General features: G+C 36.4%; 1 protein-coding gene across 6 annotated transcripts in view; it reads right to left on the reverse strand.

Annotated features, from left to right (window-relative positions):
• SUGCT (succinyl-CoA:glutarate-CoA transferase) overlaps positions 1 to 27,552 on the reverse strand; it is a 341,829-nt gene that overhangs the window by 244,212 nt on the left and 70,065 nt on the right. For 5 of the 6 annotated variants that reach the window (XR_011149072.1, XM_069007789.1, XM_069007787.1 and 2 more), the window contains exon 9: positions 26,938 to 27,033. The exons of the other annotated variant lie outside the window; for it this stretch is intronic. Coding sequence is in view for 4 of the 5 variants with exons in the window: in XM_069007789.1 (XP_068863890.1) it covers positions 26,938 to 27,033 (96 nt within the window). In the remaining variant the exon portion in view is untranslated. The remainder of the gene's footprint in view (positions 1 to 26,937; positions 27,034 to 27,552) is intronic. 6 annotated transcript variants of the gene reach the window in all.

The following is a 27,552-nucleotide window of genomic DNA, read 5'->3' on the forward strand; positions in this document are numbered from 1 at the left end:
TGAGGACACTTTTTAAAATCACTGTTGATTGTACCTTTTCAACCACCAACGTATTGCAAAAACATCTTCCTTTATATCTTTACATCATCAGGTTTTGTAATGTCTCTATGCACTGAGTGCAGGGGATACAGTCCTTATACTTAGGAAAAGAGGCCAGAAGCAATTTCTTTCTCTTCATAAACTTAATAAACTAAACGATTTTTTTCCAGTTACTCACTTTCAGGGTCACACGGCCAAAATTTGTAGTTCTTGAAATAAGAGTAGCACTCTTAGAATTGCTCATACAGGTGCACAAACTAACTCCAGTGGAAGAAAAAGTACATCTCTGTCAGTGTTACACTCAACTTTTGGTAATCCAAGCAAACATACACATGGATAACCTTAGCCACATGTTATAACTTCCCAGTATTAGGACAGTACACCACAACTGCAAGCATAAGAATATGAATATTGCCACAGCTGATGTATGCACACTTCCAGGGCTGACAGCACCAACCAGACATCCAGAACATGGGTAAAGGACTTCCAGAAAAGTTTGCACTACTTTGAACAAAGTCAGCCTGGCTTAAGAACCAAGCAGTATCTAAACAATCAAGGACCAAAGAACTTTTGGTTAGCACTGTTTTAGAAAAAGAAATTAGACTTGAAAATTGATATTAAATAAAAAAAAATATATAAAGCATTAATCATAAATTTAGGAATTTTATGGTTTTCAAATAACTTTTGATAAATACCAGTTCCATACAATACTTAGTTTTTTATTAACCATACACACAAGCAGATACCATGTCTTATAAAAAACTGTACTATCACTGCTTTGAAGGACTTCAGGAACCTTGCTTCAAAACTCATTTTTCTGAAGTCTGTAATCCAACCATGAAAAAATACACTCCAGTCTGAAACCCCACATGCAGAAGTTTTAGTCCACAACCCTTCTTTCAGTTTAATTTGGTTTAAATTTTAAATTTTCAAGTTGAAAAATTGACAAACAAAAGCTCTATGTTTTTTCTTTTTAGAAAAATATTCTTGTTTCTCAAAAATAGCTTTGAATTTCCCTATTCTATTTGACTTGTGAATGAATAGAACAAAATTTAATGTGAAGTTCGTGGTTAATTTACACCTCAAGCTCAATCTGTGAAATGAAACCATTCTACAGAAATCAATGACAAATTCAGTCTACACATATTTGTTGATTAAAAAACTAATACTGTTGAAAATACATGATATATAACTGCTACTCTTCTATGAAGGTGTCCGAAATGGTTCAGTGTGTATAAATACATTATTCCAACAACATTTCTGATTTTCTCCAGCTATGTACTTCTCTTTATCTCAGCAGTCACCTCCATTTTCTACTCCAATTTAAATAGACAGTAGTTGTTTCTGTCCTGACATCACATCCACATATCCCTCTGCCATATTGTATGTGGTCAGTCAACAAGTCCACCACAGAAATTCAGAGTGTCTGAAACCATTATTTTACTCTGAGATATAATGAAAAATGAGTTTTGAAGCCTTAAGAAAAAACTTAAAGCCACATAAGACTTACTTTTTGTTAAGGAATCAAAGTCTTTACAACTTGCAGTCCTGCTCCACCTAGACAGAGAATTTTCTTACAACTCTTACATAATTCAAGAATCTTACCTGAAGTTAGGAAAGTCATTATTCTGTACTTGACACACAGTTTTGACTAAGCACCCCAGGATTACTGTGTGGAATGCTCCAGTTGGCAGATGCTATCATGCTCTAAAGCAATAACCAATGAGCCTCCTTCTTTGGCCAGTTAAAAAAATTAGTATGTACTATATATCATACAGAAACAATCTTTTCCTTCAAAAATCTCTCATGGTTGGGAATATCAGTACTGCTTAACTTCAACTGCTCTTTTTACTTTTACATATATAGTTAATAAAACTTGAGGAAGCACCTGTTTCCAATGGGATCTATCTAATATACTAGTTTTTGATTCCTAGCATTTAAAGAAAAAGCTTGAGTATTTGTGGCACTTTCATAGTCCCAGCTTTCTTCCCACTGGGATACACGTTATAATTTAGAGCCATTTAAATTACTACTTGCAAGAACAATAGAAAGTTAAATAATGAAAGACATAGCAAAACCATAAATGATTCAAGAGACCCTTCATGTATGAAGGAATTCTTTTTCTGTGCACAGAGGGTTTGCTTTTCTGATTATACTGTTAAAAATGGCACTCTTGTAATTCAGATTTGCCTATTCTTTCTTTCTTTTTTTGTTTTTTTTTTTCATTCTCTGTTTATCCAAAAAATAACTGTGTTACAAAATACATTTAAAAACAGAGAAAGTTATTTATTTGCTCATGTCTTCCAGAAGAGCCTTTAAGTCTTTCTCCAGTGACTAAGAACTCACACTTTCTATAATTTTGCTTGTATTTCAGTACGTCATTCCAACCAGGCTTCCCCAGTTCAGGTCTGGATTTATGAATATAAGAAAGAATTCATCTCCATCAGCTGTCACGTATACTACTTGAGGAGAAATGAGCCTGACTTATCCTTGCTCCTCAAGGAGCCGACAAAGCGAAGAAACTTTCCAGCAAAATTTTCTTTACATGCAATTCTGGTTTAGATATGACTACAAATAGTCAACAATATGGTTTTACAAGTATCCCTCAAAGCACAACTTGCGAGCCTAATTTCCCAGTTATTTTTTTAACAAGGCACTATTGGCCTTGCAATGTATCCCTCAAAATCTTAAATTAGTAGTGTAACAGGATATATTACATAACCTTCACTTTACTAAAGCAAAAGAACTTCAAAAGCAGAGAGACAGCAACACCTCATCTGAAATGGAACAAGGTATTGGATAAGGTACGGCAGGGGAAGAAGAAATTTTTTAAGTCTCTTCCATACATGCAAGCAGCAGTTTTAAAAATGTATTTAGAATCACATACCTGCTACAAGGTTCCAATAGGCTACATATCAAATATTCGCTAACCACTTCTTATTCATGTCCTGGTATGTCAGTGGGATAAGAAAATAATTCCCAATCAAGCAGTTACTTCTATTTGTCCTAATTATACAGAGGCTTTGGAGAAAATATTTTGGCAATACCTAAAAGAGTATAAATATTTTAAGCTTGCTCTAACCAATAAAATTATGTCTTTTGTTTGATTTTATTTCTCACAAAAAACTGCATCTGCTTAATTTTATGTCCATTATGGACCTCCGTAGCACTCTGTCCAGTTGGTTTTTTTTGGAATGACAGCAAGGTGTGATAAGTGAAAGGAACCAAGGCAATAAGAGGTACCATACATACTTTATCTACATCAGATATGTAAATCTCATCCTTTTTCTATTCATTTGCTCCTTCCTGTACACCTGGATCACATGACCTTCATTATCACTTTTATATGTTCCCATTATCCAATAAACAGAAATGAAAGTGCCAAATTCTTCAGTTTGATGAGCTCATCAAAGGTCATCTGACAAGCTGTATATACTTCCTTCCACTTACAGATATTTCTTGCTTTCTACTTGCACTTTTTAGAAGAACAAAAAGTCACTTTCCCATAGCCAATCTTCATTGTTTCGTAAGCCTGTTTTATTTAATTAATACTACTGCAAGTTCTCAAAAGCATTAATCATATTTCCTCTGTTTTCCTAGTTTTTATAAATACACAGATTTTTGCAGAATGCCATAGAAACCTGGCAAATCACAGCAATACAATTTCCTACTTTAAAACTTACCCATAATGATAAAAGGAATCATGCACTTAGTCAAATGCCTGAGAAGGTATTTTAGTCTGACGAGAGGAGAAAAAGGAACTGACTTGTAAGTCCAGATGCTAGAATCCCATAACAAAGAATAAGTTTCCTAGCACTAGCCTGCAATTCAGTTCCTTAAGTAACAAAATATATACAGGTTGAAGTGGTTTAGGTATTCTTTTTTGTTATACTGATAAACTGCACTAATACCAGATATTTGGTTGCAATTTTATTGAGGAAAAAGAATGTACTAAACAAAGAAACAAGAGAATAAGTCAAATTTGAATGAAGAAAAGGGCTAATTTGATCAAAGTTTTGAAAACATCTCTGTTTTGACTACATATAGGAGTACACAGCTCTCTTTGCAGGACAAAAGGTGCTTCTGCTTCAACAGTGCAGCATCAATGATTACATCAGTTAGTTAAATTTAGGTTTTTTCTTTATCAGTTCTTTTATTTGGTATCAACAAAGTTGATTAAGCAAAATTACATCCTTCTTGCACATCAAAATGAAAGCCTAGGTTTTTGATCTACATAAATGTCCATACTGCAAACCATTGCCTAAAATGATGTTCCTCTTTTAAACCACAAGTAATCTGAGTTGACAAATCTTAGTTGCTCTCCCTATAACCTAAGAGGGACTGCATGTCCCTATGTTTCTTTCTGGTCAACACGTTGAATATCAGCACATTGCCCCTCAAAAACAAATCTGTTAAGCCTTCTCATAAAACACTTGAAGGAGAGTCTGAGGCAGAATTATCTAACGCAATGCATCCTTAAAACACAAAATCACTTACAAGAATAGATAGCAAAGAAAACTCCTTAGATGAAAAATCAGTACATCTCTTGACGCAAACTGGTCATGGTATGTACCATGCCTCTAAATCAAATTAGCAAATTTAACAAACAACAGTTGGCAGGAAATGCACAGTACTCTTGCCCCTGGGCTGCTGTCCTGTAAGATAAAACAGTGATTTATTAAATATATTTAACATACATGAGAGCAGTCATAACAGCCCTCCACAGATTCAATTCACTTTTTTGTAAGAGTCTGTTTGCTCTTTGGGTAAAAAGTACTGTCCATAGAAGATGAACACAAAACTATACAGTTACTAAGCCTGGATAATTTACTAAGGAACAAAAAATACACCCACTAAGAACTATTATTGAACAACCAGAGCAAAGAACATCTACAGTGCAAGTTACAGTTGCTTGTTCTGTCTTCACTATTCTATTAAGTCATTATTGCCTTGATTCACCAAGTTACTTAAGCATATGTCTAATTTTATGAACATGAATAATCCCCTGAAGTCAAATGACTATTCACTCAATTAAAGTTAGACATATGCTTAGGTACCTTGATGAATAGAAGCCTGTAATTGCGTGCAGTTGTTTCTGCCAATTTTGCTGCAAATAAAACCCCAGAGTTCTGCCAATGAAAATGTGATACTATAATGCTTTTATCACTGAAGAAATTAATTTTATTTAACTTTTTTTTCTTTTAAGTCTGTTTTTCCACCCATGGTTCTAGGTAAAGAGGTCATCAAAGTAGATGCAACAAAGAAAATGGCATTTTAAATGTAAAATAAATATGAGGATTTGGTTTCTCTTCTATTAATTTCTAGAAAAAAAATCTGCTGAAGTATGAAGTATAAATCTTGAAAAGGACATGGGAGGCTTGCTAGTTCAAGTAGTTGATATCGTGTTGGAACCCAGAGTGCAGGGAATGTTTCTCTGCCTGTCCTGAGGGGCCCATCTCCCTAGGACAGGCAGAGAAACTTTCCCTGCACTCTGGGTTCCAACAATATTGAATTCATTGGCCAGAGTCATAAACTGAAGAGCATGATGGTGAATGAAATGAATACGAAGAGGAGTTTCACTTCAGAAGTTTTCAAAGACAGGAAGCTCTGCAGTTCTTGAAAGAATAATGGTCCTGGTCTTACTGCAGCACCCCATGAAGTCTAAGGGAAGATTTACATCAAATTTTGAGTGGTGGATTAAACTTTTACTTCTCACAAACAATCATCTTCCCTTTGTTTCGAAAAAGAGCCCACATGCTTGGCAATACCTGCTAAAATCATTATTTTTTAATGGTTCCTAAAAGATAGGATTAGAAATAAAAGTGAAGGTGAAGGAATATAAAAAAAGAAATATATGTATAAAGAGAATTAAATCCTTGTAAAGTATGTTCTTTAGATCTATTAAGACCTTTATAAACATACTATTAAAAACACAGCAACTCTAAACAGTTTATAAGACCACAATTCACAGACTTCCTGCCCAATCTAAGGCTAAGTCAGAAAACAGCTGCTATTCTGTGGCTCCAGCTTAACTAATTTGCACAAGAAAGACATAATTATTAGTGCCCAAAAGGTGAGAAGCAAACACAGCTTGTTATCCCACCTAAAAAGTCAGTATTCAAAAATTTGCCAATAGCAGATGTCATGGGTTAGCAAGCATAGTCCTGGAAGTGATGTTCTTGCAAAGGGGTGCTTACAGCTTCCTCTGTGACCTGACAGAACCTATCAGCTGGCCAGTTTGAATATGGACAATTCTTTAAGCCACTTAAAGTTCTGACCGCCCCTGTGATGCACACTTAAGAATAGGAAATCCCGAGGCAGAGGGTCTGTCTCGTTTCCGGTGCTGGGAGAGGTGGCTGCAGGCCTCGTGCAGGGGCCAGCGGGCCCAGCCAGGCCCTGCTCAGGCCAGGCCGGGCCAGGCCACAGCCATCCTGGAGCCGATGGGCCCTGTTCCACCCACGGAGCAGCCCCCCCCCCCCAGCCCTGCTCTGTGCAAATGGAGTGGCCCAGCTCTCCCTCTCCAGTGCGGCCAAGATTCAGCTTCAGCTGCCCTGCTGTCCGGCAAAAGATCATGTGACCAACAGTGATAAGCGAAATTCCAGCTGCAAGGCTTAGGCGACATTAACCCTTTTAGTGCTGTGAAGAGCTGAAAACCTGAGGGAAAAGAGAGAGGAGATGCTTAAAGCTGAAATTCTGTTGTAAAGCTATGATATATCAGAGTACCCGTTGTAATTTCATGAAGGCATGGGGGGTGGAGCGTTCAACTTGTACTTGTGAGCAAAAGCACCTGCACTGAGATAGGCAGATGCTGACACAGCTGTAATTTAATGAGAAGTTTGAACAGGAAGAGATGGAAACGATGAGAACTTTTGCTCCAAATGGAAAAGAAGACCTCAGTTCCTAGAGATTCTCCCAGAGATAGTCCTAGAGACGAAGATGAGGAGGACCCTTTGCTCCCAGGGAAGGAGAAGGGCCTCTGTTCTTAGAGATGAAATGCTCCCAGAGATGGGTGAAGAGAACTTTTGTTTCTGAATGGCTCAACCTTAAATTTATACCCCAGTAATTCAAGAGTGGACCCTCGAAAGCAGTTGTGGGAAAAGCTGCAAGGCGAGGAAGGGACTCACATGCGAGCAGAGAACCAACCCAGGCAGCTGTCTCGTTGTGATAATGTTTTCATAGCATGGACAAGAGAGACTCTTCTTCCTAAATGGACTGAACAAGGTTATTATGGAAGTGGTAAACAGACTGAACATCTCAAGGGTTGTCTTTTTACATTGTCAGCGGGAGAAGGGAGAAAGGGGGGGGGGGGGGGCGGGAGGAGAAGTGTTCTGAAGGTGTGGTAGGATTTTTTTTTTTCTTCTTTTAGGTCTGTTAATAAACTTCTTTATATTCTTTCAAGTTTGGTGCCTGCTTTGCATTTCTCCTAATTCTTATCTCACAGAAGGTAAACAGTAATGAGTATTTTGGACCAAACCACTACACTAAATTGGTGTTTCTGCCCGGTTACAAACCAAACCCACTACAGCAGATTTTACTGGCAGAGCAATACTGTTGGTGATAAAGAACTGCATAGATAAGTTGTTAAAAATGCCCACAAAGTATAAACTAAAAAGGTTAAACTGAGAGGAGTTTGAGGGATTCCTATCCCTTATTTTCTGGAAAACTTCCTTTAATAATACCTAGACTAGACTCACACCTGTAAACTACAAACACATATGGCAGCAGTAGCCTGAAAGTTTCTTCCCTCTTCTGACATTTTTGATTAAAGGAATCATAAAGGTTTTTCAATTCTTCATAACAAATTATTTGGACATATGCTTTTTCCTTTTCTCCCTGCAAGTCCTAACATTTCCTTAAATAAAGACAACATGGATATAGCCCACATTTGCCCACAAGGCTTAAAAACAAGTGAAATACATGCAGAAGGTAACTAGTTCTACTTTCAGATTTATATCCAAGGGTTCTGAATAAAATTCATATTTGTATATAAACCATGCATCCTGTTCCCACCAAGATTATCCATGAAAATAACTATCAACTTCAAAAATAAGAGAAATAGCTACAAAAAAAAATCACACTATGGAGCATTTAAAAATTTGTTTGAAAGAGAAAAAAAGGCAACCTGGCACTGCCCATATATATGAAAAGGAATGACTACAACTTCCTTCAAACTGGTGTCTCAAGAATTCATAATCAGAATTCAAGCCCTGTTCCTGGGTCACACAGCAGAAATGGGAACATACAGTAAAAGTTTTCAGATATATGTATTTATAAGATGAATACAACAGGGAAAAAAAAAGGTGTGGTGGAGAACTAATCTGTAGTAGCTTAACCTGCTAACCCCTCCAAGATTGCCTAGAAGAGGTAAGTATGTTTTTCATCTAGCACAAGTATGACTTCACCAAGTGGACATGGCAAACTCTGTTTAATGCTCCTGAGAATTCCCTTCCACAGCAAGTCCTGCTATGTGCAGCAACATAACACACAAAGTATTTCTCATGGCAACATACGGTCACTTAATAATTACCATTTTGGGTTAACATTCTTAAAATACCTCTTAGAATGGTTACTGGAAAAATCTGGTTTTTTCACTGAATTAAAAAAAACTATAAAGAAATACCTATCATTTTATTGTTCCTACATTAACTCACAGTTTACCCTTGAGAAAACAAAAGAGGAAACTAACCTGATTTTCCACTTTAAACTATGTTCTCTGAGCAACTTTAGTGTTAAAATTTCTGCTAAGACTATCACTGCTTCAAATTTTCCCCTAAAGCTATGACTGTTCATGACCACCGTTTGTTAGAGTGATATACTGAACTTTAAACTTTTAATAAAATGCCACAAACAAATCCAAATAAAACAAGCATGCACCTGCTCCTATACTTAATTTTTCTCTGCATTTGGTGAGGTTGTCGAGTCCTCCTGTTAAATAATAGCTTGAATCGCATCCTGGTTTAAAAAAAATAAAATCCACAAATAGTTCCTTAAAAATCTCTGGCCTTTTCTTTCAAAAGTTTTATAACTAAACAGGGTTCAGCTCCCACAATAACTCTACAGATTGTTTCCACCCACACACAAAAAAAGCAGCCTACTTACTGCACAGTTTATACTCAAAATGCGTAACACTATTTTCTAACTGAAAACAAAATCAATTGTGTGAAGTGTAGAGTTCATACTAACCTAGAGAAAATAAAATCCAATATATCTTGTTCAAACAGTAAGTGAAATCAGGAAAGCTCACAAGAAGCAGGAGGGGAAGTTCAACCCTCAACTGAACTGCTACAAATGGCAAAAGTAAATTTAGGGCCTTGAGGGGGTGAGAGCAGAGAAGGATGTGAAGGCTGAAATCCTGCAGCAATTTTACAACTGCTTTTTAAAAATCATTCATTTCCAGACGACAAAAAACAACTTTGCAGACAAGGCAAGAACACCTGAAGAGGAATAAAAAGACACCTTCCCTACAAATTTGTCATCTTTTCATTTTTAATTGCCTTCATTACTGAAATTCAGAGAAACAGTAAGAACATGTAAAGGAGACAATAAAGTATTTTAAACCCCTTCCTACTAGCCCATCCATGATCAGAAAGAAAATCACCTTATTTGGAATATATTTTTCTTTATTCTGAAATATATTCATTAATACATGAGTTCCAGAATCTACACTATTTCTGCTCACCCCCATGCCCACACAAACAGAGCCCCAAGCAAATAAATACTTTTCCTGTTTATGTAAAAAAATTATGCAGGATTTCCTGAGAACATGATTTTCAAATTAGGGACAAACCAAACTGAAGAGTCTGTGTTTCCTTTAGCACAGGAAATGTAGTGGATTTGGTTTTAAACTCAATTTATATATCAATTAAAAAGCTGGAAGTTCTTATCTGTGACTGAGTTGTGGCAACTTTTGAAAGTTGAGGAAAACAATGCTCTAACAAGTATTTAGCTGTTGAAAATATCTTTTAGAAACATTAAATTTAATAACTCTCCAGTGCATGCCTGGGATTTCTTTGTAATCTTCTTGAGCAATGTGTAACATTTTGGCAAAGTCCCAGACCCTCTCAGTTAGTAGTAGTAGAGAAAAGGAAAGGTTATTAAGTGAATTTGTTGTCTCTCTTTTTTATAAGTTTTAGAAACTTTAAACATAAAAGAAATCTTGCTTTACATTAACTTTACCCTGTTGCTGCATTCCAAAAATTTTGTGCAGATTTGCATGTGCTCCATATGTATCTTTCCAAATCTGCCCTACCTGGCCTAAGCAATTACTGTGCATGTGCTGACCAGCTGTGAAGAAAGAGAGAGGGGGAAGGGGAAAGGGGAAACAACTGAGCTGCGGACTTGGAAAGCCAAGAGCTGAATTTCCTGGCTTACCCTGTGGCCCAGTTAATGTCTTCAGTCAGGTGACCAAAAGAGGCAAGTAAATTACACAGGAGCAGGCGCTGGATGTCAAACAATAGATTATAGCCACACAATATTCCTTTTCTAATCACTGTAGCCTCAATGTGCTTGAGTTACGTCCTAGCTTGGCAAATTTTTATGGTTGCTTCTCCACACACTTGATTTCCAAGGGAACTGAGCATGATGATGTAGTGCATGTAATCCTTCTCATTCTAGGAACTTGGTATTCTTAATTTTATTGACAGATTAATCTGAAAGGGCAATACTGGCCTTATAATGTTTCCCTTACTAATTATATGTGATTTAATGTGATACAGCTCAATGCAGTATGATATCAATTGATTAAATCCCAGTTATATGTAGATACATGAACAACGACCAAGAACTTGATTTCTTGTAAAGTAAATTTTCTACATAGTGAGAAGAGTCTTTTACAATCATTCCACTAGTATTTAATGCTTAACCTGCATTTGCAGCAAGATATGTTCTGTAAGTGAATATCAAATATTGGACTTGTGGATGTTACAAAATTAAAGAAAAAATATCTAGCTTGTCTGAGTTTATTCATAGTTTTTAGTACTCGTATTAAAAGAAAACAGAGAACTAGAATGATGTAAAATAAATTCTTAACATTTACAAGTCAAATTATCACAGCCGTTTTTCTCTAGTATATTTTCACAATTTTATTTTCTATTGCTGGCTGATATTCATAAAGTATGGATCCAGAAATATATTGAAAATAATGGCTATGATACAAATTGCTGCCAAGCAGGAAAGCCTAGTCCAAATGGCATGCAGATATCCTTGTCTCTCATCCTTTTTCTGGTTACTTGCTTGAAGAGCATAGCTCTTACCTTGTATTTTAAAAGTCCTATCATATGGATGGGCAGTGATTTAATTTCTGATTTGATGCTTCCCAGCTATAGCAGATACTTAGCTCATCCAATCAAAGAAGCAGCTGTCTGCAATATGGGTTCAGCTATTCCCCTATTCTGTTATACTTCAAATATTTTTTTAAATGCTGTGCTAATCCCTCAACAGTAAAAAAGCAGCACTATATTAATTCACATGTGGCAAACACAGCCTCTTCCCTGCTTGAGCTGAAACTGCCATCACACCATTACTCAATCACGAACTGCTGCCAGTTCCACTGCAGCCACTTTCACAATGGTTCCAGAGGCATTCAGTCTGTGGCATTTCTAATTCTCATTACAACTCTTTTACATATATGTTTTCAGACATTCTTGGAGTGTGACATCAGAACAACTACAATGGATTTGAACAGCATTTTAAATTTACTAGGTTTGTCTCTTAGCGGCCTTTCAGATGTTAAAGGTCTGCTTATCCAGTAGAAGACATGGGTGCTGAGCTTGGAAGCAATGATACCAGAAATGGTTTTGGGGTAGGGATGTCAAGAGGAGCGTCTCTTGATGGAATTACAGCAGATGGTAGAGTGAATGATTACATTATGCCAAGCCACATACTCAGAATCACTCAGATCTCCCAAAAATCATAAAGCTGGCTTAAAAGCCATGAGATGGTCTAAACCAAAAACTATCAGCATTTTTTGCTTTCAGTATTTCTGGAGCTTCAGGGAGAAGCTGCCTTTCCGTCCAAGTCCTGATGAGTTGATACATTACTGATGAGTCTGGTGAGTCTGATACACATTACCAAAAAATACCATTTACATCTGGACATTGAAGTCTCGCTACCTCAAGAACAGGGTCTTGATTTCCTCAAGGAACTGAAATCAAAGATGCAAAAACCAAATAACTGAGTATGCTTTTATTGAAATGGAGGACAGACAAGTCTAGCATCCTGCCAAGTCAGCTTGGGTAATTATGCGAAGGAGTCAGCTGCCTTCCTTCTTTTTCCACCAAAGCAGTTTTTGGAACTCATAATATAGGGGGGAAAAAAGGGAAGGGTGCAATCAGAAGACTTGTAGATGAATATAGAAGACATAATTTCTTTACAAATTTCATTATTATTATTATGCCACTCATAATTGTCAGGGCCTGGTACACTAATTTAATGCTAGACAAGGAGACATCCAGCACATCTGTCAATATTTAAATATTTGGAACCTCATTTTCACAAAGTTTTATTTCATAGCAAACTTGCTGTCTATCCAGTATTTCTTTACATAAATTCTTCACATAATGGATTGGTATTTTACATAAAACCTGGAATTGGCACATTCATCAAGAGGATATTGTTTTAACTTCTGTTTCCAAGTGAAATTCATAAACCATAACACAGAAATTAATCAACAGGTCTTACATGTCCTTGAAGCCATACTAAACTTGCACTTTTAAAGGATTCAGTTGGATTTGGGTGACAAAGTCTGGGTGTCAGATGCTGGGCACAGTAATCAATTTGGGTGTCTAAGTTTAGGGGTCTAACATGCTCAGCACAGTAATCAATGCCATCTGAAACTAACTCATGATCCTCTTGAATCCTATGAACATTCACAATCTCCAAGAGCAACCCATCTGCCTCCTGTTTACAGTATGTAACATGTAACTATTTTAGGTGCTTGGTATTTGCATTAAAAGAATGCCTACTGACTATTCTGCACTACACAATCTATACTCAGTGATTTCATTAGAAAAGATACAGTAGCACACCGACATGGCAACATACAATGAAACTTGAGCTAGATTATGAAAAAGCTGTGTTGAGAGCATACTTCTGAAAACAGTGTTTCCAAGTGTCACTATCTGCTAGGATTTTTTCTAGAATCCTTGCAGTAGAGTCTGAGGAAGCTACACACTAGCATCTTGGGGACAGAAGTGAGATACTAGAGATTAGAAACATGCAAACATAGTGATTGATTTTAAAAAAATAATAAAATCAAGCAAATTATATGTCAGCACTTCCTTCCCAGAAGGACACACATACATTCCCCACCAAACAACCAGAGGAAGGCTAACAGCCAATATTGTCTTCCAAAGTTCAAATACATTGATTTAGGTGTCTGTCTCTGCACACCAGACTACAGGGAAGGGCAGTACAATTTAAGTACGACCACAGGAGAAAACAAGTTATCAACTAGTTGGATATCACCCAAATGGGTTATGAACTCTTTGTCAATGTGAAAAAATACTATCAACTATTCACAGATCATTTCAATATTCTCATTAAAAACACAGATATTGAGAGAGGAAAGGACATACATCAAACTTGAAGATCCACAAAACTAGAAGGAACTGCAAGTACTGGGCAGACTAAATAGAACTGAAAATATTTGCAGCTAACTGGGAGATGAAATCTGAAAGCAGAGCGTAAAATTCAACAATGAAAAACAGCTGGGAGGTTCTACAATTTGGCATGAGTAATTCACTGACATGAATAATTTGCATGCAAGAGAAAAGGATCCAGAATTTACGTTTCACAAACTGAATATGAATTAAACAAAGGCTCCTTTGCAACAGCAAGGTAGTATTAAACTGGCATTTTAGATCATCAGCAGAACCCAGAAGATTCACACAATAGTCTTTCTGTTGTACTTCAAGCTGATAAAACTGGAACTGGAGTAATGTAATGCATTCAGTTCTGGATGCCACAAAAATGATGTGTTCCAAAGGGAAAGTAAAGAGAATAACAGTAAGTTCTAGAAAATGCAATCTCAGGGGAAAGACTAAGCAAGCTGAGAACATTTAGCCTAGAAAAGTCTGAGACATACAAGCCCATAAGATCATAAAAGACTACTGAAAAGAGGACGGAATCTGTCTTCTCTATTAGAAAGCTTTTCTTAATGTCTGATCTGAATATTCCTAACATATTGCCTTGTGTGCCACTAAGATAATGAATAGTGAAGCACTAGAATGAACTGCCTGAGCGGTTGTGGAGTCCCAGAACAAGTCAGGCAAATATCTGTGTAAAGCAATATTGTTAAAGATGATCTTACATAAAGAAGGGATAGCCCCATCCAGGACTGTTTATGATTGTTCCCTGCTTGCAGCATTGAAACTAGCTCCTGTACATTGCACTGTTCAATGCCATGCAGTCACATCCTGCAAGACACAAATAATCAACATCTTATGAACAGCCTACTATTTAAATAGAGAGCAAACAGGAGAAAACTAGAAGGACAAGGTCAACTCTTTTAACGATGAAGCAGGGGCATGCAAAAGTGCCCTACTCAAATCCCAAAAACAGTAATTAAATCTCAAAACATAGATAGAAATGTGATAAAAACATAGCAGCACAAATTCTGGAAGTAACTACCACTCTGTTACTTGCTGCAATCTGGAACTGGTGATTTCAAGAAACTGCTCTACCTTGTATTAAAAATGGACTGGGAGCACTCACCCAAAAAACAGTGTCACATTAAATGAGGTTGCAACTAACACCCAAACCAGAAATAACACAGCTATTCTGCAAGCAAACATGGAACTACATTTCTTTGTTTCAGTCCAATGTCTCGACTACAAATCATTTATTTTATCTTTTCTAATCTGACAAAGGCTTATACAACTCAAGTTTGAAGACGCTTGCACAAGATGTACAGGAAACCACTGGCATTCTCAGTTGCTTTCAGCACCTGGTACTTGAAAAAAGAAACTATTTAACTGTTTTCTCATCATCATTATTACTCAAAACTGTTAAATGGCAGGAAATAAATTACTTAAGAATCTCCAAGGAGTTGGAAAAGATAACAGTGAAAAGAAAGCATAATTATGCAGGAGTGCTAAGAGGTTTCACTAATAACATTCTCTTAAATGAGCTACCTGATCAGACTCTTAATACAAATATACATACTATTCCTGCCCATGGTCCTCCTCATCATTCATGGATTAAATACATCACTAAACACTGTAGGTATTAAATAAATCTCAGATTGTTTCCTAATCCAGCAGTCATGTGATGGTCATTTATATTTCCCATTTATGTCCCAACTTTGATGAAGTGGTGAATGTCGACTGGGTATGTAAAAATGGGTAACATAATGAAAAAAAAGTGAAATCATAGAATTACTTCAAGACATTCAGTCCTATATTTAAAATCTTTAAATAAAATACTGTAAGCTTGTACACAAAAGAGGAAAAAATAATTCTTGGTTTGGTGGAAGCACTAAAATAAGACTCAGGGTCCATTGTTCTAAGCCTCAAGCCAAATTAAAATTCAGTCTCTGCCCCAATGAGCTAAGTTAATAACTTGAGTATACTACAAAAGCCTTTGTTGCATTGTTACAACTATTATTCATGGTCAAAACTCTCTAGACACTACCATAACCACATATGCCAAAGATAAATTTGACAAGGTTAAAAACTTGTCTCTGATTAGAAGAGACATGATCATACAGACTAACATCGTTATTTGTAGTATTTTATATTCCTCATCTTTATGTTGGGATTTAACTGTTACATAGATTCAGCTACTGTTTCTCTGAAGTCACATCAACTTCCTATTTGTTTATTATTATGGCCATTCCACATGAAGCACAACTAATATTAACTGACAGCAAATTAAAGGATAACCTTTTGTCTGCTTTTTATTTTTATCTAGAAAAGAACGGCCTTTCCACTAAGATAATTTAACTTTCACTCTTTACCCTGGTAGCTTTCTAAAGCATAAAATATAGAAAATATAAAGTACAAAATATGAAACACAAGTTGGGTCTTCCATATTTTTGCAACTTTTTGAAATCTCTAGCTTTGTCTACCTAGAAACACCCAGGAGCAGACAGATGACTAATGATGTAAAACTAACATGACAAAAATTAAAAAGTTCATCAAACCACACAGAGAAATCCTCATTCAAAATCTGAGTACCTTCAACTTGCTATAGCTGACATAAACCAAGATCATAGACAATTGCTTTGGTTTCTGCTACCTCAGACTTAGAGGTCACTCCAGCATTGACCTGACTTCTGCAGGCTTCCCTGGATTTGGAGTCATTAGTGTAACTGATGACTAACAACTATTGTGCAAAATGATCCATAGTGAAACAAAACAAAAATCATGGAACACAGACAAAGGAAGAACAAGAACCTTTTAACAGTAAATCAAAAGAAAGCTGCAGCTGGTAAGTAATCAGCAAAGTTTAGGCATAGAACTATATGCTGTTCTTCTACCCTGGCAACAGAATACCTGAGATGAAGGAGACACAGCAATGTGTTGCTGTTAAAAAGCTAAAGCAAGTTATTCTCAGGTGCCTTAAATGCATGTGAAAGCTCTTCATGTTACTCAGAAACATGAAGAATCCACTTAAGACACTGGCTAGATCTGGACAAACCACTTGAAGAGGTGATCAAAGTGGAAATCCTATCAGAGATAAAATCAAAAAGATAAAAGAAGTTTAAAAAATATAACCTCAGGGGAAACATGAACGAACTGACTTCACATAATCCAGGAAAAAGAGCATTGTAGATGAGCTATACATGTATTTATTTACATATGTAAAAACTTGCTAGATGCAACATGGCGATCAACTGCTATAACATATCACTAACTATATAACCAAAAACCTATCCCTAAATCCAGGTTCTATCTTCCTTATCGAAAATAGAATTATTTATTTTAGTCCTCTCAGAGGGCATAGAAAACTACATAAAGACTGTAGCAAGTATTGCAAAACTTCTGGTGAATGGAAATCGGAAAAAACATCTGTCAAAACTATCCTAGATATAAGTGAACAAAGGTGAAGGTGTAGACTGGATAAAACTGGTTGAGGTTCCCTTGGGGATACAGATGTAGATCAATTTCTCTAGTTTAATTTGTATTAGAAGAGTAGATTCCAACAGCGAGTATTGTGTGTTTTAGGTGATGGTCAGGAAGTATGATTTTGTCAAAACAAAGAACTACTTTTAAAATATTTTTCTCACACCTTGACCCTTATTCCTCTCAATACAAATGAATTACTACTTATTAAAAAGTAAGGAAAACAAAAGAATTTTGGTAATAATAGTGGTTTAAAAATAGACAAAGCCTCAGATTACAATTTTTAAACTTTTTTGCCATCAAATTTTATTTGTGAAAGCATTAGTAAAAAATATCTGTTTTAGCATCGTGCAACATTTTATCTGAATGTAGCAAAGGGCATGAGAAACATTAAAAAGCATTGCATAGGTAAAGCTTATGTTCATAAGTAGATTTAGCGTTTAAATCTTCAATACTTTAGAAAGACAACAGGAGTGATACTTCTTAAGTTCATAAGTCATTTTTGAAAATGGAACAAAAGCCCTCTCACTACCCTTCCCATTAAATTCTCAGGAGTGTACTGAAGTATCACAGTTTTGATTCCAGTGGAGCTCAACTTATTGTAGCAGTAAGGCAATATTTTTTGAGAAAAAAATATAGCCCATACCAAATTTATTAACAGACATCAGTGCTTGGAAATTAACTTAATGACCAGGTTTGATGACATGAAGGGGTCATCCTGCAAAGCAGCAATCAGTTTGTGCATCAAATCGTTATGAAGCAGTGCTTAATATCAAATATATCTAGAGATACCAAACAAGCTTCGCAAACTCCACTCACAGATTGACCCACTCTGTGAACATCCTCACTGCAAACTCTCCCATCAAAGAAATGAAAATAGGTGTGATTTATATAGCCACTCCATTCATTAAGCTAGCTCTGGGTAGTCCTGTTCTAGAGTTTCATGGAGATAAAGCACAGACTTCAAACATATGCATTAAATGTGAGCAGAAATGCAGTTCTCATGCTGGGAGAAAGAAGAATGTTGTGATGAGATGTGGGGAACAAGCATTTCTTTAGGGAAGTAAATGCTATGTGAAAGTAAGTGGTTTACACACTTGAGGACAATATGCAAAAGAGTGAAACAGCTTTGAACAGCTTTATGTCTCTGGTGGCAGATGGTTCCCTTTTGGCTGAACAGTGGTAAAGGTTCTTAATCAGGTCTATGAGCACAATGAACCTTCACATTGCTGAAAGAGAAGCATCACTCCATTGAAAGCAAGTTCATAAGCAAGTGTTAATCCCCATGCAATGTAGCATTTATCATTTTTCATGCAAGTGCTCATTCCAAGAGGATTATCACTTCCCCATCCTGCCCTCTGGCTGACTACACAGGGCAGAGAAATTCTTTATTCCATATGGAAGGGGAAAGGGAGGTTGGAGGAAGCTGTGATCTCCAGCTTCCAGTTTCACTGTAGCTGCTCCAAGCTGAAAGTGGGAAAGAGCACAGGCCAATGCTGCAGCAGTTGCTCTTCAATGAGAGTACGGATATGTCTTCCCAGAAGCTGGCTAGCAGTTACTAGCACATGCCATACTACAAAAGTTGGGTGGAGGGAGGCAGGGGGTGAAACAACTCTTTGCTAATATCAGTCAGTACAGATTGTATCAGCCCATCCATCTGAATGCTCAGATGCACTTCTGATTTGTCCACATACAGGGTATTTTATTTAAGATAGGTTAAAGTGATTCTAATTTAAGTCCCTCAGATATTTAAGCATAGTTTTATGGCAAAGATATGTCAGTATATAAATCCACTTATGTAAGTTTCTGAAATTTGAGTTCCCTTTCCTAATTAGACACACACTTTTCTAAAGAACTGCTCTTTTAGTTACAAAGAGCTTAGAAAAGATCACATTTGAGATGGAATTATATTAATCACATGATATTTTTGTTTTCCTTTGGGGCATAATGCCTTGACCTCTATACTCATGTCTCTCCTTGCAGAGAGTTACCAACTACATGCAGCTCACCTGGGTGCTCTTATGTAACACATCTACTCATGCAACAGTGAACGTTATTGTAAGCAAAAATAGGCAAAGACAGGAGTTCTAGACTAAGTGGTGCACCAAACCCATCACAGAGACAATTATAATACTATTTTGTAACATGCCACGCATATATAAAGTCAAAAGCACTGCATATAGAAAAACAGCTAATAATGCTGGTAATTTGTATCCACCATCCTACAAGGCTCTTCAGAAATAAACGCTGCAACAAAAACTAGATTACATGAATGACATCTAGTGGACATACCCTTTCATAACAATCAACTGCTCCCAACCAAAACTGACACAAGCTTCACACAGCAAAAGCAAGCCCCTGCTTATGTACATATATATATGCGGGTTATTATGACAGGAGTCATTTAGCAATCCTGCCGCACACAGATTTCTGAGTTCTCTTTCAGACTGTTTAAACATGTTGCAGCTTAAGAGTGGCTGCACTGTATAGTAATACAATGGCTATGAAACGTATGTTCAGAAAAGGAAAAGCAAAGTTTATTCTTCTGCCTTGGATACAATAAGCAGATTATAAGAAAGCAGTGATCCAGCTGCAGTCAATATCTCCTCTACAATTCCACAGATCCTACTTTCATCACTTTCCAACCAGCTACAATTTGAAGAGCTCTCTACTGATCAGGGCTCTGTTAAACTGCTCTTCCTAAGAACTGACTTTGACATGAATATACAAATCTGTAATATTCAGTAACCTTGTAACTTGTTTGCTGTAAATAATACCAACTAGATCCCTCCCCCCAGGAATGGGCAAATGTGGAGGAAATAATTAACAGTAGACATAAAAGACAAACATCCACTAAATGACACTGAACATCAGTACACCTGTATTCCTATCCTAGTTGAATTAGTTTTTCTCATGTGTCCACAGACAAGTGACAGATGACTCCTCTTATTGTACATTCATTTTAAGTAAGTGTAAATAAATATGTCGGTATAAACAAATATACAAGTGCATATACAGGAATAGTCTGTGACATTTCCCCGGAGGAGATCAAAAATGAGACCGTCTCATTTGTCAACTATCATTCCTTAACAATAATTGTGATTATCCATACCTGTTTTGAAATTTCAAAGTATAAGAGACATTAAAAAATATCTTGCAGGCATTGCTTAAAATGAAAAGTGCAGGAGGATTTCCTTCAGGAAATAAAACTGTGTCAGGTTTTCAATTAAAAGTTTTCAATTTGAAAATTCCCCGTGTACAGGTAGAAGCTCTCTGTGTGCTTACAAGGTCAGTTTCTTTAATGTGCTGTCTCTGACAGGAGAGGATATATATGAATGAATTTGTAACTACATCTTGTACCATATACTGAAAGCATATCTAAAACTGCCCAAGGCAAACCTACCAAACTGGTTTCCAGACAGCTGCTTTGCCAGGAAAGAGGCTTGACAATCCACTGAAGGACAATCCCCACAAAATTATCAGGATAATGTTGTCAGGTTTGAATAACTAGAATTAATTGCTCATAAATGAGCAGCTTTCTACAGAGATTGCCACAGACAATTACTATACTTTTTCAATTACTAAAATGGCAAGGAAAAGCATCGGTACTCCAGCACTTCTTACCAAGCAGAGTGACAACTCTAGTCCTCTATAATCACAACAAAACCAAAACATTTGTGCAGCCAGTGGTTAATCTAATCATACCATAGTAGAAAACTTCTGAAAAAAATCTAGTAAGGAAATCTACAAATATAAACTTGTTCAAAAAGAAAGAAAGGGGGAAAGTCCTGCAAATGATATTCTTGTTTTCTTGTTTTACAGAATCCATTATGACACATGCTTTTCTGGTTTCACTCTTTCTTGTGCCTTGTAAGATAAAGACATAAAGGAAGTAGATAGTTAAAAAACAAACCTATAGGTAAGTAGATCAAGGCTACTAAAGTATTGGGTATTCATCATATGAGTAAAGACATTTATGGTGAGGATGGCCAAACTGTTCTTTGGAAATATTATTGATATAGTGTGAGAGAACATGCTTTGCTGCTTGAGAACACAAAGTTTCTATTCAGTTGATCTGGGAATACATTTAATTTTCACGTCAAGTAGTATATATGCTTCATTGCTTAGAAGAAAAAATATAGGAAAATGGGCCCCCAAGGTAGTCTAAATAGTCCAGGTGAGTGTTATGTAGATAATGTTCACAGAGTAAGAAGGGTCATCTTGCCTTGCCTGAATTTAAAAATTCCCCCTCCCCCCTAAAAAAATCTGTATTTTACTTCTTTCCTGTGCATAAGTTCCATCTTCTCCTAGACTGGGCTAACATAGAGCAGAAAGATTTTTTTCCATTTTGAATTTATTTAAGGACAGTCTCATGTACAAAACAAAACTTTGCAAATAATCAAAGTTCTGTTCCTTGTTGTTTTTGGTTCCAAGATTCATTAACTGCAGAAGTATCCAACAAAACCACATAAAGACAGACAAGAAAATTAGTACATATCACCATTTTTGCATGGAATAAGCAGTTTGAAATTTCTAAATGATTGACATTATTCTGCTGTCCCCTCTACTGAAAGAAAAAAGAGACAGAAATCTGAGAGATTCTCTAGAGCTGATTTAGAAAAATTGGTGCACATTGTGCCTTTGTGTGAAAAGCATCTCTGCCAGATGAATCAGGTCAAAACCTGAATTTCTTTGTTCCTGTGATGAGACACAAGTGACACGTACGGAATTTTCTTTGTAAGACTCCTGGACAGTATGAAATTCTATGACCAAAAAGTATGAGATGCAGATGATAAAAATAATGCAGAGATATTTTATCTAAGACTGTACTCATCTTCCTAATACCTCATACCTTTAACTTCCTTGTGAGTTTATACTTTGATTTTCCTAATACATTTCAATTGACTTTGACACTGAGATATTTTCTTCATATGAAGGAAATCTTATGCCTAGCACAAACAGAAGTTGATGCTTAAAGAATCTAAGTGATTCTCTAACACAAAAAAACCATTAGTGTTGGGTCTGATGATTTGTTACAATGTATAGTTCAGTCAACAGAAAAGGTATTTGGTTAAAATAATAATTTCTTTCCCATCTCGTGTTTTCAACTTCCATTCAGAATGGCTGTGCCCGTTGCACATTCTGAAAATATAGTGAACTATACTTCAGAAAACCCTGTGAGTCTTAGGAACAAATCTGGAACAAAACCACTATAATATTCATTAGATATCTTCAAGAACGTGGTTTCTCAGTTTTCTAAATAGGCTTCAATCATTATGGCCTGAGAGGAAACAGCCCTATACCTTTTTCTGAAAGTTTGCCTCTGAAAGTCCTGTCCAGTTGCCCAGGGTGTCTGATGGCAGGGTGATAAGCTGCCACAGGAAACATCCTGTAAACATTCCAGTTAGATAGACTTTCTTGGGAGAATGAATTCCAAGTGGGCCAATTGAAAGATGAAAATGTGAATGTCCTGATCTCATGCACAGTACAGGCAAGAGCGCTACATTGCTGAAACCTCTAGGATGAGGGAAGACCTTATCACCCCAAGTGGAAGACAGTATGAACTTTACTTTTCAGCACAATTATGTAAACCGGATGCTTTTAAGCCCTGATTTCCTCTGGATAATCATGGAGCAGCTGTTGCTAAACAAGGTGTCTCATTATAGAAACTGTTTTTAAAAAATTGTACTAATTATTTTTGAGATACAGCCCAGAACTCGAGGTTTGTGTTTTAACACTTGAAACCAAACAAATTGGGATTTGATTACATGAACTGTCACAGGAGTGACCTATTCAAGCTACATTGCTCTGATTAAACAGCAGATATGCTCAAAGTTGGTAATTTCTTATGAAGGTTTCAGGACTCAAAAAACTATTTCTGATTTTGGCTGTGTCCCAGTTTGAGACAAATTTGGAGGAAACCTTTGAAATGAACGTATCCTCTAATAGAAGGCAGATTTCAGCAGCCCCTCCCCCACCAGGTTCAGAAAGAAATTCCTAGGAGGAAAGTGAAAAAAACTATTTATTTAACAAGCAGAGTGCATGCAGGCACCAAAAAAAGGAATGAATAATGTTAAATAATAAAACCTCTCACTGTGGAGAAAACCTGAGTCCTTTCTGTGGGTGTGGCTTTGCTCTCTCTGGAGCTGGGGTGCTGCTTGGCACCCCCTGCCTCCCTGGGCCATGGTGTAAGGCCTCCCAGTGATGTTCTGGTGTTGCTGAACAGTCCAGAAGAAAAGAAGAAGAAGCCAAACTCCCAGGGAAAAAACTTTCTTGCCTCAGCTAGCAGGCTAACTAAAAAGCAAAGAATTTTAATTCTCCGTCTCTCTCCTGAGAAACAGATCTGAAAACTGGGTAAAAGCATGAAGGTGCTTCCTCAGCTCCACAGCTGTAAGAACACAGGGGAGTGTATGTGTCCTTGAGCTTAAAATCGTCCTGAAGAATTCACTTGGCTTCTTCTCTCCCCCTCTCCTGGACCCAGCTTAAAGACACTGGAAGGCACAGGATTCATGTCTGGCATAGAGCAGGTCATAGGGGACACAGCATGATAAAGTCACCCCAGGACAGGCTGATAAGAATATAGAGTACTTCATCTCTGTGGCACATTGCAAATTTCACCTCTATTAAAAATCTGTGGTAAATCTTTACAGTTAGTTTTACAGGAACCCTGGGAGACATTGCATACTCAAAAGACGTTCGAATCCTTTCCTCTGGGTTCTGGTAATGAATGCACAGAACTGAAAACTCAGAGATTTCAGATGATCATGTCACAAAGTCAGCACATTGTCAGAAAAGGAGAAAAACCTTAAGAATATGAAAGCCCTTGCATACCAAACTTAACATCTCAGATCGAACCATAAATAGATTTTCAATGATGTGAATTGTTTCAGGAAGGAGAAAACCCATCTTCCCATTAATGCTTAATTTTTATGTTCTAAAATACAAAGAAAAGTAATAAAGGTCAATCTAGAGAACACATTCAGGGACAAATTATGTTGCTAGTTTTTCAGTCAAGAAGCAATAGGGAAATTCAGTGAAATAACAGAGATATGGTCAAAGGTAAATTTGACCTTGTAAATAGAAAAGAATAGAGCCATTTGCAAAGATATTTTGAACAAATTCATTCAGCTGAAGCTCAGTGAAATAAAAGCTACCATAGCATTCAATACAGAACACTTATTGTAACAATTGCAAGTTAAAAAAAGTACTTTTTATGTACATATTTATGATGCTTTTAACAGGGTTTTTATTGTTTTGGTCAGTGCTCTATAGTGACTCAGATCAGACATCTCTCACACTGAACGATGATGTAAGTTATTTTGATTTTGCCTTTTTAATATCTATATGATGATCTCATGTCTACCCAATCTTCCATGATTTAACATAATCTGACACTTTTTACAGGATTGTATACTCTGTATCACTTCATAATTTATTACCTGTATAAACACTCAAAATACAGGAAAAGAAAAGAAAGGACATGTGAAAAAAACAACCAATAGTTTGCTACCACCTAATTGTTCTGAAATTTATAGAAATTCAGTTTTCTGAAATGTGTTTGTCATTATTTGAGCAAATTGCAGTTCACTTGCATGAAGTATCTTGAAACAAAAAAAAATTTATAAAAATTAGTGTTGTGACAGTCATTAGCTTAGTAAGCAAAAGGCAGTATATTCAATAAGTAGAACGAGGAATGAAGGTCAGGTTTCAGAGATCTGTTCTACATTACAAATTACTATGTTACAAATGAGCTGTGGGAGAAACTATAAAACTAGTACAATAGCAATAGTGAGGGTTAATTCAAGTTTATGAAGAGCTTTTCAATCTAAGTATAGCTTAGGTTAGTAAAGGAAAAAAAAACCTCTAAAACCCAAAATATTCTTACGGTTACAATCAGAATTGCAACCATGCAAGCTGATGCAATGTTAAGCCATAAATACATACACACACAACTCCACCCATAAAAAGTCCAGCCTAATTATTGGTTTATGAACAAGAAAATTGAGATTAAAATCATTTATAATATTGAGGTAATATTTCTAATACCTACTACAGAAACAGCATACAGAAACACAGGAACCATAGTTTTATTAGGATTTTTTTCCAAAAAATAGTTATTTTCGTAATGACTAATCTAGAGTAAATAAAAAACACCCAAAACAATCTCCTAGACCTAAATAGCTGTCTATGAAAAAAGAAACAAAGGATACTCAATGTATGCTTTTCATTTTGACTGTGGAAAAACAAAGGCCAAAAGGACATAAAAGAATGTAAGTTTCAGTTATTCAGCCAAATGCCGTATGGTGAAGATAAAGCATTTTGTTTAGTCAGGTTTTTGGGTTTGCTTATACAAACTTCAGATACTTCAGATCTGTTTTACACTTTCAAAGTACTAAAGTTCAAAAAGGCTTGCACCAAAAGGTCGTATCACAGAAACACAGCAGAATGTAAATACTTGTGTAATGGATGCTTGGTTACACTGGGGTCATGCAGAGCTGGTTCTAGAAAACACGCCCATACTGCTACACCAGTAGCACTGGAGACAAGAATACTGCAGGACTAAACCCATTCTTGCTGAAAGAGCCACAACACCTCCCCATTGGTCTGAGACAATTTGCCATTTGTTGTAGCTAATTTGTAACAAGACAGTTGATGATGCAGTACGAGTGTTGGAAAAAGTCTCCTAGATCAAGTAGACTTAATCCTTACAAAACCAACTCGTTTGGGTTTTAGACCTGAGGAGGCCTGGTTGTCACTAGGTAGTGAGAGAGTTCTGCATAATAGTGGAAAATTTTTGCTTCAGATTTTATGGTCACAAGCAGCAAATCTTTCAATTATGATCACCACAATCTTCACCACTGGAAAGACTGTACACTAAATTTCCCTCATTTTCTCTAAAAAAGGAGAGAGTAAAGAAATTCAGCAATGTTTAGGTGCAGTTCTCCCAGACAAATTCTGGAAACTCTCTTTCAAGACTCAAAGGACTCTGGATATAAATTAAGAAATACAGGCTCTGCCTAGCTAGGTTCAAACATGACTGTTTGATAAGAAATGCCAAAAAATATGAAATAAAGAATAGATTTTTTAAAATTTAAATATATGCTCAAGTCTCCATAAAGGCATGACCTCCATCAAAGAACACAAAATGAACAGCTAGAAAAGAACAAATTTTTTGTTTACTAGAAGAGCTTACCACACTGGTCAAAAGTAAGATAAAACTTGAAGTGAGATTTTTTTTCCTGTGCTTGTTTATATGATGAAGGTCATGTTATTTTAAGGAATGTCAACCCTTCATTAGATGTAGCAGAGTATGAATTCTGCTGAGGAAATCTGAGTTCTGATTAATTCCTTTTGTCGACCTGTTGTCTACTGAGGAAGTGATTTGTAGCAAAATCAATAGACAATTACAAATATGTAGCACTGCCAGATTATCTTGGCCATTTAGGTTGCTCTTGTAGACTCACAAGATAAAACCACCAAAATTCAGAGGGAAAAGATTGAAAGATCTCAGTTTATAACTGGTATGGAATGGAAGTCAAGTAACCCTTAAAAAAAAAGGTTTCTCTGTTGGGTGAAAACTTATGAAGTCATCATGCTAGCTTTAAAGTCATCCAGTTTCAGCAAACACCTTTGATCTATTTCAGTGTTCTGTTACTAATCTACTGCTGACGAAGAAATATGCAAAATGCAGAAATGACAATGAACAACAGAACCTTGTCATACCTAGACACAGACTCATTACAGACTACAGGTCATGGGAAAAGTCAGTTCTCAGTCTCATAATACATAAAATAATGAATTCTAAGGGAAAACAACCCTAATGCTTTCTGCTTACCTGATATGGAACAATACTCCCATGAGCAGTACCCCAGCGTTTTGCTTCAATTTTGCAATTAAGGTAATTAGCTGCTACATGAGTGAGACATGCAACCTGAAAATGGAAAAAAGTATAGTATTGAGGAAAGCTGCAACTTCATTGACTTCTCTGAGATTTCTTTCTATGTGCTTCAGACACATAAGTTAACATATTTATGTCACGAAAGTATCCTTTAGATATTATATGTTTTGTACACTTTTTACTATGAGAAAAACTCAAGCTACAGCTATATCACAGAAGTGCTCATTTAAGTACAACTCAATAAACTCAAAAATTAATACATTCCCCATAACACCAGTAATGCTGGACACATGTAGCATTAAACTACCCTGAGAGATAAGAGAGAGTCACCCTAAATATTTTGCAGAATGGTTAGCAGCAGAAGTGTCTTGTCTGAAGCCTAGTGGGAAGCATGATGAATTTGTGGGAGAGAACTCACCATTTCCTGAACCTCATTTCCATGCTTAAATCACAAAGACTTTTTCTCAGTTACAAGATTATCTTTTTGTTTTCTCCTATGCTTCTCATTTTACATGTCCAAGCTATGAAAAATATTTCTGAATTCTTCAGCTC

This window comes from Aphelocoma coerulescens, chromosome 2 (assembly GCF_041296385.1).
Source record: "Aphelocoma coerulescens isolate FSJ_1873_10779 chromosome 2, UR_Acoe_1.0, whole genome shotgun sequence".
Classification (NCBI taxonomy): domain Eukaryota; kingdom Metazoa; phylum Chordata; class Aves; order Passeriformes; family Corvidae; genus Aphelocoma; species Aphelocoma coerulescens.